This window comes from Chiloscyllium plagiosum, chromosome 39 (assembly GCF_004010195.1).
Source record: "Chiloscyllium plagiosum isolate BGI_BamShark_2017 chromosome 39, ASM401019v2, whole genome shotgun sequence".
Classification (NCBI taxonomy): Eukaryota; Metazoa; Chordata; class Chondrichthyes; order Orectolobiformes; family Hemiscylliidae; genus Chiloscyllium; species Chiloscyllium plagiosum.
Genome location: NC_057748.1, coordinates 18529686 through 18546100, shown reverse-complemented (window position 1 = coordinate 18546100; position 16415 = coordinate 18529686). Strand labels below are relative to the sequence as shown.

Below are 16415 nucleotides of genomic sequence, written 5' to 3'. Positions count from 1 at the left end.
CCGAAATGTCGATTCTCCTGTTCCCTGGATGCTGCCTGACCTGCCGCGCTTTTCCAGCAACACATTTTCAGCTCAGGTTATGTGAATTGGCCATGCTAAATTGTCCATAGTGCTAGGTGCATTAGTCAAAGGGAAATGGGTCTGGGTGGGTTACTCTTCGGAGGGTCGGTGTGGACTGGTTGGGCCAAAGGGCCTGTTTCCGCACTGTAGGGGATCTAATCTATCACCAGTACACTATTTCCCCTCTCTCTGTTGTCTCCTAACCTATCCCTTGCTCACTGGATCCCAACATGTCTAAGGCTCCTCTGTGCTAGCCCTGATACTGAGTCTCCTTCTCTGTCTCTCTCTCTTTCATTTCCCTTTAAACATCTTCTGAGCTTGCCCTGGCTGTGAGAAGTACATCCTGCCCCTTTGAGCTCCTTCTCATTAAACTACTGACCATCCAATGTCCTATCCTGGGGCTTATGGTAATCCATTGTCTTGTCTCCCAAAGCTTGCCTCTTACCTTTCAAAACCATCACCATTGCTCCACCTTTAAATCCAGTTTGCTGGAGTGGATAGGGTGAAAGGATCTCTTATTTGTTAACAAGAAAAGTTGACCCACTTTGACACTTTTATTTTTGTTCTTCTCCAGGACAAACTGGATTATTACCTGAGAGTCAACCAGGCCTTACCTCCAGGTCTCTACCTCGGTTATCTAAAGCTCTGCAGTTCTGTGGATCAGATTAAAGTCCTCGTTCCATACAGGGTGCCCAACGTACTCTGTCACACCAAGATACGGGACAACAAGAACATATCCCGGTAATAGAAATAATCAGAATGTTTCTTTTTATATTCTCAAGCTCTTCAAACTCACTCTCTTTTTCTAATTTTGTTCTGCATAAGCTTTTATCCCAAGACATATCAGATCCTCATGCTCCCACCTTCAGTTACCTCTCTCATCCAATGGCCCTCACTTCTTTCTTTGCAAGCTTGTGTCTATTGTCCAAATGGTGATTCCTACCCAAGATTCCAGCCTAAGGTTACCAACCGATCTGGAAGCTTCAGGAACTGAAGAGGATCTCCTGGATAGCCCTCCCTGCAACCAGAATCCATTAATCGGCTAATGGAGTGTGATACCTCTATGGAATTGGTCTGAGGGGCATGGTGTTCTCTGGATGGATAAATTACCAATTTTGGGAGCACACAGCGACAGAGTGGTTAGCAGACAGGAGGGTCATGTGACATTACCTCCAAGACTACAACCAGCCACAGCAAAATTGCCTCAGTAACTTGGGCACTTTCTAGCTGATGGATTTCTGCTTCTAGATGGGAACAGCTCTTAGTATTCATGCGATGTGAAACTGAAGGTTTTTTGGTCTGTAATGTAAGCACCTGGGAGATTGGGGAACTGTAAGACTACTCTAAGTTAAATTGCAAGAGTAAGACAGGGGCCATAGTTTCAACTCAGTAAAAGGATGGGTTGATGTGAGGAAGATCTTCATTCAGAATGACCAACATGTGGAAAAGAGTCATACATATAGTGATGGAGAAAAATTCTTTGGATTAATTGAAGGGACAATGTATCTTACACTTGGGGATATTTGTGTCACTTTAGACAAATGAGCCAAGATGGACCTAGTGACTTCCCCTAGTCTTGTTTGGATTGCCAATAGTATCAATTCATATTGTGAGGAGACAGTGACATAGTGGGAATTACCTAGGTTAATGTCCAGGGGAATACGGGTTCAAATTCTCACTGTGAAAGCAGGTACAATTTAAAGTTCTGAAATTCAAAGGTGATCTCAGTAATGGTAACCGTGACAACTATTACCAATTATTGTACAAGTTCTTCTGATTCAATAATGTCCTTACCTGGTCTAGCCTATATGTGACTCCAGACCTAAGTCATTATACTTGGCTCTTAACTACCCTCTGAAATGGATGAACAAGCCACTCAATTTGAGGGTTGATTAGGAATGAGCCATAAATCCTGGCCTTGCTAGCTATGGCCACGTCCACATAAAGACTAAAGATCCCAAGTGATCTTTTTGTAAATGTCTGTTAACTCACTGGTTGAACTTTCACAGAGACTTCTTTTAGCATTGTTTAATGCTGTCATAAAGTAATATATCTGTATCGGTCAGCCCAGTTCACAGTCTGTCATCCCCAGCTAATCTTCCTCTTCCCACTGTTGTAACAAACATGCCATCTCTGTACACTGTACAGGCTGCTGCTAATGGCGAAGATACTGCCACTATCCTCTTCAAAGCAGAAAACTACAGAGCCTGCTCATCCTAATATGTTAGAGGGTAACCACTGCCTAGTCTAGTTGGAAGACTGTTCTGTAGTTAACAATATGTAGTTTATTGCATGTCAGCAGTTAGTTACAGGTTACACTGATATGATGAACACTTGTTACAGAGATCTTGAGGAAAGCCAAATATTAGGTTTTAGCCTGCAAGATCCTAACTTGTGCTGCCCAAAAGTCAATATGATATCATCATAGTGGGTATTGCCTACAGCATTCCTCTTTATTCACCTTTTCTGGCCTATACATAAAGAACACCTGTCACCAGGCAAAGTAACTCCACACAACCAAATTCACTGACATATTGCCTTTTGGGAAACCCTCTGATTTCCCTGCATCTCTTTCCAAAGCATTTCAAATCAGACTGGCAGTCCAGTGTGTGACAGAAGCATCACAAGTATTGTGCCTGGAGAGGCATAAAGTAAACAGGCTCATAAACAGCAATAGGCTGTGTGTGTCAAAACATTTACACAACAATTTCAATCAAGTCCAAAAGTGCCATTCAAGAATGCTGCCATGTCCGATTCATTAAGTTACATTAGACATACCAGCCTGTCTTCAGAGTGCCAGACAATGAACAGTCCCTCTCAGTCCAGGCTCCAGTGAGAAACCTTATCTCATTTTGTTGGTTGCAGGGAGGAGTGGGAATGGTTACGAAGTGTATCATCCCTGACTGATTCTATTGCCACAGAGGGAAACACAGGGAGCTCACTGTGTACTTTTCTAGACGGGCTACGTACAGCTGTGAAAAACCTCCTCCAGCATCTGGACATGGCTCTTGTTCAGGTAATCCCCACTGTGTACAATTTTCACATTGAAGCAATAACCTTTAGCTGTGCAGATAATAGAAGGGCAGTAAGCACTGGGTGGAAAAACTAATTCCAAAATTGTTCTTTTTGATTAGAAATATACAGTAGGTCTGGTCCCATCTCTAAAAGAAGGGGGACAACCTTAATGCTTCCTTAAGATAAAGAAGTGGCACAAAGTTTTGAACTTTGATTCAAGCCGTCTTTACAAAGCAGGTTTTAAAGATTTGTGAGTCTAAGACAGCCGGGATATAAGTAATTGATCAGAAAAGACTCAAAGGGCAGAATGGCTTCCTCCTCTTCCTTTCAAGTGCTGATGAACCCGTTCTGTATTTACAGAATATTCTATTTTCAGGTTCATTTTTTATAGTTCTTTAACGATAGACCTGAGAGATCCTTCTCAGCCAACCTGACAGTTATGGTACACACAGGTACCAGGTTGGTCACCTGATCCACTGTGGTGACCAGGTGTGGGCAAGGGAGTTGTTACGTTGGTACAGGAGGGAGAATCCTTCTCTGAAATTAAGCATTACTTAAATAGTCATGAATTGAGAATACTTTTAGCAAGTTATTGCCCAACTCCATTTGCCCTGTTGGTATATATGAAGTGTTTTCTTGAAAGTCTTCAGTCCATATGGTACACCCACAGTGCTGTTAGGGAGGGAGTTCCATGAGTTTGACTCAGTTACGGTGAAGGAGCTGTGATATATTTCCTAGTCAGGATGATATGTTCCTTGGAGGGGAAGTGCAACTGGTGGTGTCGCAGTGCAACAGATGGTAGAGACTGCACGTTTGGAAGACACTGTTGAAGAAGTCTTGATAAGTGCTGCAGTGCATATTATAGATGATACACACTGCCACTATTGAGCATCAATGGTGGAGAGAGGGAATATTTAATGTGTTGGTTGGGTTGTTTTATACTGGATCATGTCAAGCTTCTTCAGTGTTGTTAGAGCTGTACTTATCCTGGCAAGTGTGAAATATTCCACTATACTCCTCACATATGCTTTGTAAATGGTGATAGCCTTTGGGGAGGATCGAGATAAATTACTCACTGCAGAATTCCTAGCTTTTGGCCTGCTCTTGTAGACAAAATTTTGTGTTGCAAGTCCAGGTGAGCTTCTGGTCAATTCCTATTTGGCAGAGGAGGACAAAGGGATTGAATAAGAAGGGAGAAATATAGTACAAGAGTAAGCTTGCAGGATACATACAAACTGATTTCAAAAGCATCTGCAGGTATGCAAAGAGAAAAAGATTGGTGATGACAGTTATAGGTCCCTTACAGTCAGAAGCAGGGAAATTATATTGAGGAACAAAGAGATGGCAGACCAATTAAATACATATTTGGTTCAGTCTTCACAAAGTGGGACACAGATAATGTCCCAAAAATGTTGGAGAACACAGGATGTATTGAAAGGGAGGAACTGAAAAAATCAGAATTTGCAGATAAATGGTGTTAGGAAATTGATGAGATTGAAGGTCCATAATTCCTCAGTGCACAATAATCCACATCTCAGAATACTTAAGGGAATGGCTGTAGAAATAGTGGATGCATTCATCGTCATCTTTCATGAATTAGAGAATGGCTAATATAACTCCACTATTGAAAAATAGAGGTAGAGAGAGAAAACAGGGAATCATAGACTGGTTAGCCTTATGTCAGCAGTGGGGAAAATGTTAGAGTCCATTCTAAAAGATTTAATAGCAGAGCACGGTAACAGCATTGGAAAGAGTCTGCATGGATTTATGAAAGGGAAATCATGCTTGACAAATTTACTGGAATTTTGCGAATGTAACTAGGAGAGTTGATAAGGGGGAGCTGGTGGATATGATCTGCTTGGGTTTTCAGAAGGCTTTATTAAGGGCCTACATAAGAGATTAGCATTTAAATTAAAGTGCATGGAACTGGGGGTGATGTACTGACTTGGATAGAGAACTGTTTGGCAGACAGGAAACAGAGTAGGAATAAACAGGCCTTCCAAGTGGCAGGGCAGGGACTAGTGGAGTAGCACAATACTCAATGTTTGGACCCAAACTATTCACAACATACATTCATGATTTAGCAAACTAAATACAATATCTCCAAGTTTTTGGACAACACCAAGCTGGGTGGGAAACTGAGTTGTGAGGAGGATTCAGAGATGCTTCAGTATAATTTGGACAAGTTGAGTGAGTGGACATTTGCATGGGAGATGAAGTATAAAATGGATAAGTGAGAGGTTATCCACTTTGGTAGTAAAATCTGGAAGGCAGATTATTATCTGAATGGTGATAGGTCACAATAGGTGGAGGTGCAACAAGACCCAGATGTCCTTGTACTTTTTCATGTACTAGAATGTATGAATGTAGGTGCAGCAGATAAATGATATGTTACCCTTCATCATGAGAGGATTTGAGTACAGGTGCAAGGATATCTTGCTGCAGTTGTACAAGGCCTTGGTGAGATCACACCTGGAGTATTGTGTTCAGTTTTGGTCTTCACATCTGAGGAAGGATGTTCTGCCTCTGGAGTGAGTGCAGCAAAGGTTGATTCCTAGGATGACAGACTGACACATGAGGAGAAGTTGAATTGGTTAGGATTATACTCACTGGAGGTTAAAAGAATAAAGAGGGGACCTCATGGGTACCTATCAAATTCCAAAAGGGTAATTGAAGAAAGGATGTCCCTGATGACCAGAGAGTCCAGAACCACAGGTCATAACTTGAGGATATAGGGTAGGCCAGTTAGGACTGAAATGAGGAGAAATTTTTTCACCCAGACAGTGGTGAGGCTATGAAATTCCCTACCACAGAAAGTGGTTGAGGCCAAAACATTGAATGTTTCCAAAAAGGAGTTAGATATAGTTCTTAGGGCTAAAGAGGTCAAAGAATAATGGGAGAAAGCAGGAACAGGTTTGGATGGTCAGCCATGATCATATTGAATGGCAGAGAAGGCTTAAAGGGCCGAATGTCTCCTCCTCCTGTTTTCCATTTGGTTTACTGAGTCACCCTCATTCAACTCATTTTATTTGGGTATGAAGATTTCAGAGCTGAATTGTAGCCTGAAAGTTTTCTCTGTTTTTAGGCTGCAGATTTTCGTCTGTACACCCAGGAAGTGTTGGAGTTTGGACATGAAGTCTCCTTCCTCCTGTTGCTGCCTCCCTCTGATGATGTGTGCTCAGCCCCAGGACAGGATGGACATCCCTCAGGGTTTCTGACCCTGCCACTTCAAATCTTCGAGCTTGGTGGGTAAGGCCATTGTGAACTGATTTACGTCTATGTGAAGTATATGAACAGGAGCAGACCATTCAGCCTTTTAAGCCAGTTCCACATTCTGTTAGAACATGCTTATCCTCAATGTTTGTACCTTAGTTCCATAACTTTGTTACCCCCTTTTCTAACATAAAGCTGAGATCAATTAATATTGGAGTCGAGAGTGTGGTGCTGGAAAAGCACAACAGGTCAGGCAACATAGAAGGAGCAGGAGAATGGACGTTTCAGGAATGAAGGGCTTATTCCCCAAATGTTGATTCTGCTGCTCTTTCGATGCTGCCTGACCAGCTGTGCTTTTCCAGCACCACACTCTTGACTCTGATCTCCAGCACCTGCAGTATTCACTTTCTCCTCATCAGTTATTATTGCACTGGGATCAACACAAGATCTTCCTCACCTGTAGATTCCACTTCTCACTTTTTCTCAGAACTAGGAAGACTTTAGATGAGGTGATTTTTGACAGTTTCATGGTGCACATGAGCCTTACGCAAAAAAAACCACTAAGTTGGACATTCCATCCAAGAATTCTGCCTATGTCTTGTTATGGACCAGACAAAACCCCTTAAAATGTATTAAGAAGATAGCCTAGATTCTAATTTGTTCTCATTTTAAAGGTAAGTGTAAGACGTTGCGTTCCTGATGCAATCCAATTGGTCAAACTATTCTATTTTAATCAAAACATAGTTTATTTTTACACTACAGTTAAAATACAAATGAAACAAAGAAAAGAATTGGCTTAACTGTAAATCGATCAAAATACTAATATATAAACTGCTACTAATTAACTGTTCCAATATGGTAACATCCCATAAACACACCCTTGGCAAAGGCAAATAGATTGTTTCACATGTAATTCAAGCAACAGGAAAAGGACCCTGGCTTTTAGCTGTAGCAGAGAGTGGAATAAGAACTTCCACATCCAGTTTCAAGACCCCAATAGCTGCTACTGAAATCTAAAACTAGAAATCCTGGTTCTGTGGGAACTTGGCCCCACCAAATCAGAGTGCTTTTATTGTTCCAATTTTTTTTAAAAACCCAAGACTTCACAATTTGTTTATTTTATTGGCTTTGATCTGTCACCTCTGTCTCAGCCTTTCTTCATAAAGAAAACTAGGACAAAATACACCTCTTCAAGCCACAGTATCTTTGTAGCCTGAAAATAGTAAAATTCCCTGACCCAGTAGGGAATGTTGTCCCAAACTGGGGAGTGAGATACATTTGTTAATGTGGAGATGAGGGGTTTATTCCTGCAAATAAGCAGGGTAAATCATAAAGGTCACTTCTGTACAAAATTAATTAATTAACTGTGAAGCGCTTTGGGAACATCCTACGGTCTTGAAAGGTCCTATATTTATATAAGTCTTTCTAATCTCTGATCGGGGGTGCTTGAAATTGGGGGGGAAATGTATCAAATTAGTACCACTGACCACATTTTCTAAAAAAAAATTGAAGGAAGACTCCAAACATAGTAATAGATTTGTTACTCTCCTTACTTAGTTCCTGGCGAATATAGAGCTAGGGCCACAATCACAGGATAAGGGGTCAACCATTTTGGGATGAGGAGAAACTTCTTCACTCAAGGTTGTAAAATTTGGAATTCTGTACTTCAGATTGCTGTGGATGATCAGGCAATAAGAATATTCAAGAGAACAATTGACGTTCGGGAACTGAGGAAAACAAGGGATGGGTTGGGAAAGTGGTGTCACTTTAGAGGATCAGCCATGATTCACCAGGGAGATACCCGGCCACAAGGGTTAAATTATGAGTAAAGGTTACATTGATTAGTTTATATTCCCTTACATATAGAAGGTTAAGAAAGGTGATCTAACTGAAATGCTTAAGACAATCAGAGTTGTAAAATAGCAACTTTCAGGATTCAGTATTTTGGCTACTTGAGTCTGTTCTAATACTTAATTAAATCATGGCTAATCTGTCAAATCCATGTACTCAGTTTTGCACATATCTGCCTGAATGCTGTCGTATGCTGTATCATTTTATGATGATACACAATAAAACCAAGAGCTCTGGTGAATTCATCCAAAACAAGAGGGCACAGATATTTTTAATCAACCATTTGTTCACTCCTTGTTCATTTATAAAAATCTAACCTCTAACAACTGGTTATTACAGTGCATTTCTCGACCTACGAGCAGGAGCTCTTCACAAAGTACTGCCAGGCTTCAATTTTATTGGAACTTGACTCGCTGCTGTCACAACAAGCTTTGAGAGAAGCTATAGATAACACTGAATTAATCGAAGCAAAGGAGAAACACAGACAAGTTATAGACCTTATTCAGGTAAATGGTACCTTTAACAGAATGTTCCATCTCTTGAAACAGTCATGGCATTATACAGTGATGATACCTGCTTTCCTTATCATTCCTTCCTCATTCACTCAATCTTCCCTTAATTCCTCCTTCCCTTCCTCCCTCTTTATCCTTTCCTCTTACTCCCTTCTGCCATCTCTCCACCTTTCCCTCTCTCCCTCCCCTCATTCCATCTGTCTGTCTCTTATGACGTCTCCATGTCATCCCTTCTCAACCCCTCTCTCATTCCTTCTTCTTCCTCCCCTTGCTCCCAGCCTCTCCCATGCCTTCCTCCCTCCTCCTCTCCCTCAATTTTTCTCTTTATTCATCCCTTCCTTCCTCTTCGTCACTCTCTCTCTCTTTCCATCCCTTCCTTCTCTATTCCTTCTCTCCCTTTTTCATCTTTCTTCCCTATTTCGTACAATATTTACAAACAAATTAAATCTGTTTCAATTTTAGCAATTGGATGACATTTGGAGGGAGGTCCGTTGGATTACAGATGTACTACAGTATGCTCGGTACAGACAACCTCCCACTGGCACACCTCTGTGCTGGATCCTGGAGATTTCAAGTATTGTGGGGGTAGATGAGAAACCAGAATCGGTCGCAGAGCGTGTGAATTCCACTGCCTGTTCTCCAGTTGATGACAGGAAGAGGGAATATCCAGGTGAATAAAACAGATGAAAACTGGTGGGGTTCAGGTCTGTTTTTATTTGTGGGATATGAGCATTGCTGACAAGACTGGCCCACCCTTGGTTTATGGAGAAGCCTGCTAGCTGAGTCCTTTCAGATGTTCAACCACGTTGCTACAGGCCAGTGTTGCTGAAAGTTAAATATTGATCAGTCAACTTGTTTCAGAGATGAAACTTGATTGGGATTTTTCTCCCCCAATTATCTTCAAGTAACCAACAACACAGTGTTTTGATGGATAGAACTGTCCCAATTGGACAAGCAATAACTGTCTTGGGGAATGGTGTCAGCTTTGCCAGCTCTTCTCAGTCATAAGGTGTAATTTCAAGTTCCGTTCCAGAAACTGAAGCCATCGATGCAGGATTAATTTGACTCTAATGAAGTTTCTGTCATTCTGTTAATTGGAAACCCAAGGTTTCTTATTGTCTGTCCTCTCAGGTGATCTAAACCATCCCCTTGCTCCTTGTGAAGAACCAGCGAGTTGTTCGGGTTCTCTGAGCAACATTTATTGAAGATTAGAATGTGAAACTCAATTCTACAAGACATGAGATGGAGGCTCAAAAGGAAACTAGATAATTAAATAAGAGAAAATATATGCTAAAAGGCTGAAATATGTGGCTGGGATCAGGCAAGACTTGTGAAGAGTATAATGGCTGGCACAAACTAATTAGGCCAAATTGTCTTTCTCTTCGTTATACATAATATATTGCAACAAAAGAAAAGCAGGTCATCAAATTCTCCACCAAATTAAAATGTCTTCTATATATCTACCCTTTCAACCCTTGCATAATACCCTGGCCATGTGTCCCACTTCTGGGAATTCCGTGTGTGTAAATTATGACTTAAGTTTGCTACATTATACAGTGCTAAGTCCCCAAATTGTACTTCATTGGTGGTGGTACTTTGGACCATCCTGAGATTGTAAAAATGCTATATAAATGCAAATTCAGTTGTTCATACTTAAACTCTAGCTGAATCATTGTGTGCACTTTGGGATTCAAAGTCTTAGAGGTGCATTCTTCTGACAGGACACTCTTAAGCTTAGCAGTCATAAATTGATACAGCACAGAATGAGCCCATTTGGCCTATTGTACCTGTTCTGCTTCTTCAAAGGAGCTCCCCAATTAATTACATGCCCCTGCATTTGCCTGACAGTTTGGCATATTTTTGTTCTTTTATGTATTCCAATTCCTTATTGAAAGTTCTTGTTGAATGTGCCTCCATTCAGAAAGAACATTCCGATCAGAATAAGGCTCTGTCTAAAACTCTCCTCATCTTCAATCATAGGATCTTTTGCCCTTTAAATCTGTGTTCATGTGTGAGCAGAAACAATTAGTCCTTTATTAAAATTCATCAATATTTTGAACACCTGCATTAAATCTCTCCTACACCTTCTCTGCTCTAAGGAGATCAATCCCACCTTCTTCAGTTTCTCCACAGAACACAAGTCCCTCTTTGCTGGTACCATTCTAGTAAAATATTCCCTGTATCCTCTCCTTGGCTTTGACAAGCTTCCAAGGTCTGGTGCCTAAAATTGGACACAATACTCCAATATAGATCTAACTAATATTTTATGAAAGTTTAGCATAATTTGCTCATTTGCATCATGTGGGCACATTTCAAACTTACAAAAGGAGGATGTTGTTAAATACAAGAAGTTAAAATGTTGGTTGGACAGAGTTCAGGTATATGCGTTTCTGGTCAGAGATTTATGCCAGATCACACAACAGGAAAGTCCAGCTCCGCTGATTATTTGCCTCCACATCCATCCAGTGAAGTACTTAATCAGTTACCCCTTCATTAACATAGAACTTGATAGAAACCTTTAAAATGATGCAAGGGTTGATAGAGTAGATATAAAGAAGACATTTTAATTTGGTGAGGAATTTGATGACCTACTGTTCTTTTCCAGCACCACACTCTGGACTCTGATCTCCAGCATCTGCAATCTTCACTTGCTTCTCCTTACCCTGAGGCTGTGCCCACCTGTTCTAGATTTGCAGTAGAAACAGCTTCTCAGTGTCTGCCCAATCAAACCCCTTCAGAAGCTTGTATGTTTCAGTGACATCACTTCTCATTCTTCTTAATTTCAGAAGATATGACTTAATTAGATTTGTGTCTGCAATTTTTTTCAGAGTGTAAAGAAATTACAGATGAAGATGATGTTTTCTGGCCAATGGAGAGAGACTGTGATTCGAAACTCTCCCTGAGCTCTGATCAACTGGACTGGATGGACCCCCAGGGCAGTGAGCACCATCACTCCAGGACAAGCATTGTGATGGACACAGACAGTAAAAAACCATTGCAACATGTAGATCTCCACAGAGGACAGCACAGACACAAGGGAGCTGACAGAGAGTTCCATCGGACTGGGAGTCTGGAATTTACCGAGCGGACACTGAAGGAAGTCAGCACCTACAAATTCTGGTCACAGCCAGGATCAATGGATGAAGGCACTGAGGAGTTTGATCGTGAAGGACCATACAGTTTCAGCAGTGAGATTGTCCGACACATCAGTCTACCTGGATGCAGTCTGGTTGAGTGGATCAAGACATCGCAGGAGACTTAAGAATCCTGTTACCTTAAAGTTGGACTCATCGTTCCAATGTAAATTATTTCTTGCTCTGAGTAAAGAGTCTCAAGTATCTTTAAGGTGTTTTTTGGAAAGAGTGAAGGGGTCACTTGGACATTGCAATGAGTTAGATACTAGCCTGTGTTCCCTGAGACTTGCAGTTCAGTTCAGATAGAAGGGGTCAGGCTCTTCTGTCTGTTGGTTAGGTGAGTGTGGGAGGTCCCCTCAGGACACCTCAGTCAAAATTGTAAAAGGCAGAGCATGGCAGTTGTGGCAAGTGGAGATAATCACACCCATCTTCTTCTCAAGTTGGGAATTGAAGCATATTTGTGGGATGATCTTGAATGAGTTTAGCTCCCCCTCTAGCCAAGTTTTCAAAGAGAAACGGACATGGTTTCAGGAGCAATAGATCCTACAAGGATCAAGATGCTCAGTCTTTGAAGAGCAAATTTCTGTCAACAGTTTGATGTATCAATTATTTACTAATTCCCAGCATTTGTGGTATGTTTATCCTTTAATATCATGAAATTGTAGAATAATTAGCAATGAAGTAGGCAGTTCAGCCCATTGTGTTTGTATTATCTCTTGAAAACAATCTCTCCTGTTAGTCCCACACTGACCGCGTATTCCCCATTGACTGCAAACTTACCCATATTTATCCAGTTCTCTTTTGAAAATTCTATTGAAATTGCATCCATTATTTGATTTGATTTATTGTTGTCACATATACCTTGGTACAGTAAAAAGTTTTGTTTTGCGTGTAGTACAGGCAGATTATACCATACAAGGACATATAGATCATAGGGTGATCAACAACTTGTGCAGATGTATCAGATTGCGTAAGTTGAATCAAGATATATCAGTCTAATACAGGTATATCAGGCCATCGATAGATTTATGATAGATTGTGTACAGTTTATCACATGTGCCATGTATCCATCACCCTTTCAGGCACTGTGATTCAGATCCACAACTCAGTTAGCCCTCATGTTGACCCTGACTCAGTTATCAGTTACTTAATATTGGCTGAGAGATTTGGAGTCTGCAAACCCCAAGCCCTGCAAAATACCTTCACTGCCCAGGCTGCTCCGTGGTGTTTGTACTTGTTCCTTATTTACTGGTGTGTATGTTGTGGGCTTGGAAGTCTGGAAGAGCTAAGCTCTGTTCTCATTGGTGGGTAATTCAGAATGTTCATTAGCATCAACAAGAAGCTACATTTATTTAGTGCCCTTAATGTCGCAGAATCATTGAACAGACAAAGTTTGACAATGAACCATTGAAGGAAATATTAGGACAGTTGACCAAAAACTGAGACACGCAAGATAGTGACGCTGCAATTATAAACTTCATAAGAGGTCCCTGGTTGCATCATTCAGCTCTTCAGGAATGTATTATCATGTTATGATGGATTTTAATTTTTCAGCACAGCATGTACTGATGCCCATTCAAGTGGCACATATCCAGTTGCAGGGCTCAGAGAATGCTATTGTAAAATGAGCAAAGAGTAGACCAAGGAAACTCAATTGCTGTTTTATTTAAACCTTGAACTTCCTTGCTTAAAATTCATTCAGAACTGCAGCAGCACTATATTCACTTATGTCAGGCTTCGTTCAGGTAAATCGAGGTCAGTCGATCTGTGTACAGATGCATTGAGTTATGTACAAGTGTGTTGAGCTATGTACAGGTTGATGCAAGTTAATCCAGACTGCATACAGGTATGCCAAATTGTAATGGTATGTCAGACTGTGTGCAGTATATTAAGGTATGTTGTGTTGTATACAGGTTTAAAGTATGTCAGACTGTACAGGCTTGTAAAATCATGTAGAGACTTGTTGAACTTGTGTAGATATTTCAGATTGCATAAATTGAATCAAGATATGTCAGTCTGTAACTAGTATATCAAAACATCTGTAGGTGTTTGACAGATTGTGTACAGTTTATCACAATATATGCACAGATCTCGATCTCTGTATGTGCGCGCGCGCACGTGCGCATGTATGTGTGGGAATCTCGGGGCCATGTGCGCGGGCATCCCAGGGCCCATGCATGGGTTCTTGGGGCTGCGTGCACAGGGATACTGGGGCTGTGTGCGCGGGGATCTCAGGGCTGTGTGTGCAGCTTCTGAGTGGGGCTTGACCCACAATCTTGGAGGCAAGCTGCTTTTCACTAAGGCCACCTTGTCACATTACTTGGTTAGAATTAGCTTAGTTTGTAAATACCCATCAGATAGTGTGTTGCAGAACCACTCAGAGTCCTGCATAGCTCTGTTAATATGCGCATGTTACATGCACCTTGTGATCTTTAACCATGGACAGTGGTGGTCAATGGTCTATCATTGTTTCCACCACATGGCTGACCAGGAATCTGTCCCATTCTTACTGCTTGCCGTTGACATGTGTTTGAAGGACTGAAGGTTGCTCCTGAATGTATTTTGAGCTGAAAATGTGTTGCTGGAACAGCACAGCAGGTCAGGCAGCATCCAGGGAACAGGAGAATCGACGTTTCGGGCATAAGCCCTTCTTCAGAAGAAGGGCTTATGCCCGAAACGTCAATTCTCCTGTTCCCTGGAAGCTGCCTGACCTGCTGTGTTGTTCCAGCAACACATTTTCAGCTCTGATCTCCAGCATCTGCAGACCTCACTTTCTCCTGAATGTATTTTGCCATGTTACGAATGTACTTCCCACAGTCACATCCTGGCATGGGGCTTGAACTTCGAGCTTCTGTCTCAGAGACAGGGTCACTACCCACTATGCCACAAGATCGCCATCCACAGATTTAACAAGTAAATAGATAAACAAGGAGGAGCAATGCATAGTATTGATAACTGCCTTCAGTGTTATCATAGTCTGTCAAAAAAGAACAGAAAACTGATTAGAGAGCACTGCCAAAGAGCCAGCACAGGCACATTGGGCCAAATACGGGCAGCACGGTGGCACAGTGGTTAGCACTGCTGCCTCACAGCGCCAGAGACCCGGGTTCAGTTCCCGCCTCAGGTGACTGACTGTGTGGAGTTTGCACATTCTCCCCGTGTCTGCGTGGGTTTCCTCCGGGTGCTCCGGTTTCCTCCCACAGTCCAAAGATGTGCAGGTCAGGTTAATTGGCCATGCTAAATTGCCCGTAGTGTTAGGTAAAGGGTAAATGTAGGGGTATGGGTGGGTTGCGCTTCGGTGGGGCGGTGTGGACTTGTTGGGCCGAAGGGCCTGTTTCCACACTGTAAGTAATCTAATCTAATCTAATCTAATCTAATCAAATGGCCTCCTTTTCTGCTCACTCATTCTGTGAACCAGATATAATGTAATGTAATAATTCAGGACAGTAACTATCGTTACCCACGCTTTCCATTGGCACACCTGTATGCAATGGCGAATTGAGTTTCACTCACCACGTTAGGAAGGGGTTCATTTTGCAAACAGGAATCAAATGTAGCTGGAAGGGCAGAGAGGGAGCCCCAAAACCTTGCCCCAAACTGCCCAATCCAAAAGCATGAAGATCGAAGGAAATATTTTCATTGCCTATGAGAAATGGTTGCAGAGGAAGACTTTCTTAATCTAGCTGTCTTAATCTCTGAAATAATCACCACCTACATTTGAGTCGATTCCACCCCCAAGCAACTGTCTGTGTGGAGTTTGCACATTCTCACCATATCTGCATGGGTTTCTTCCGGATGCTGTGGTTTCCTCCAAAGCTGTGCAGTTTAGGTGGATTGGCAATACCAAATTGCTGATAGTGTCGAAGGATGTGCAGGCTACATGGATTAGCCATGGGGAATGTAGGGTTAAAGAGATAGGGTAAGGGAATGGATCTGGGTAGGATGTTCTTTGGAGGGCCGATGTGGACTCAACGGGCAGAATGGCCTGCTTCCATACTGTAAGGATTCTATGATTCTACAACCACTGTCCTAATGCTAACTCCCCATCTACTGTTTCTCTGCACTCTCCTACCATGAGCACACTACACCACTCAATTTCTTCCAACTTATGATTGTTAATATTGCTACCCTCTTTTTCCAGTCCTCTCTTCCACTTTATACACTACATGCCAATTATTTGAGAGCAGCAGGAGCATTTACTAAGCACCTCCCAAGACTATTACTAATGCACAGCCTTCTTGTAGAAGATGATTGCCTTTCAGGGGGCTCGTCTGCTTAGCCTCTCCAATGGGAAAGGAAGCATGGATGGAGAGAAAATCATAGTTGTGAACTTTGGATGGCATTGAGAATGGTGCTTACACACTTCCTCTAATTTTCTGCTTCTGCTGTTTTTACGTCACCCCACATGCCATCACTGTTTTCAGGAGCATTCCTCTTTCCTCCAAACCCTTCATAGTGAAGGCTAACTCATGTCCCTCTCTATCATATTAGGCGTTGAAAATGTGGAGGCACCTCTGCCACTTCAGGAAAAGGATACCAACCTTCCTGAAGATGCTGCATTAATCAATCTGACCCTGCACCAGTTTAAGGACTGTGACCACCCACCTTTTAGAGAGTCAGCTAGAGAGAG

At 41.9% G+C, this 16415-nt stretch overlaps 1 protein-coding gene across 1 annotated transcript in view; it reads left to right on the top strand.

The window, feature by feature from the left end:
* LOC122542304 (ankyrin repeat and fibronectin type-III domain-containing protein 1-like) overlaps positions 1-14334 on the top strand; it is a 134135-nt gene extending 119801 nt beyond the window's left edge. The window contains exons 14-19 of the mRNA XM_043679914.1: positions 635-801; positions 2926-3076; positions 6161-6320; positions 8479-8645; positions 9114-9321; positions 11480-14334. Coding sequence (XP_043535849.1) covers positions 635-801; positions 2926-3076; positions 6161-6320; positions 8479-8645; positions 9114-9321; positions 11480-11913 — 1287 coding nt within the window. The 3' untranslated portion in view covers positions 11914-14334. The remainder of the gene's footprint in view (positions 1-634; positions 802-2925; positions 3077-6160; positions 6321-8478; positions 8646-9113; positions 9322-11479) is intronic.
* The last annotated feature ends 2081 nt before the right edge of the window (positions 14335-16415 follow it).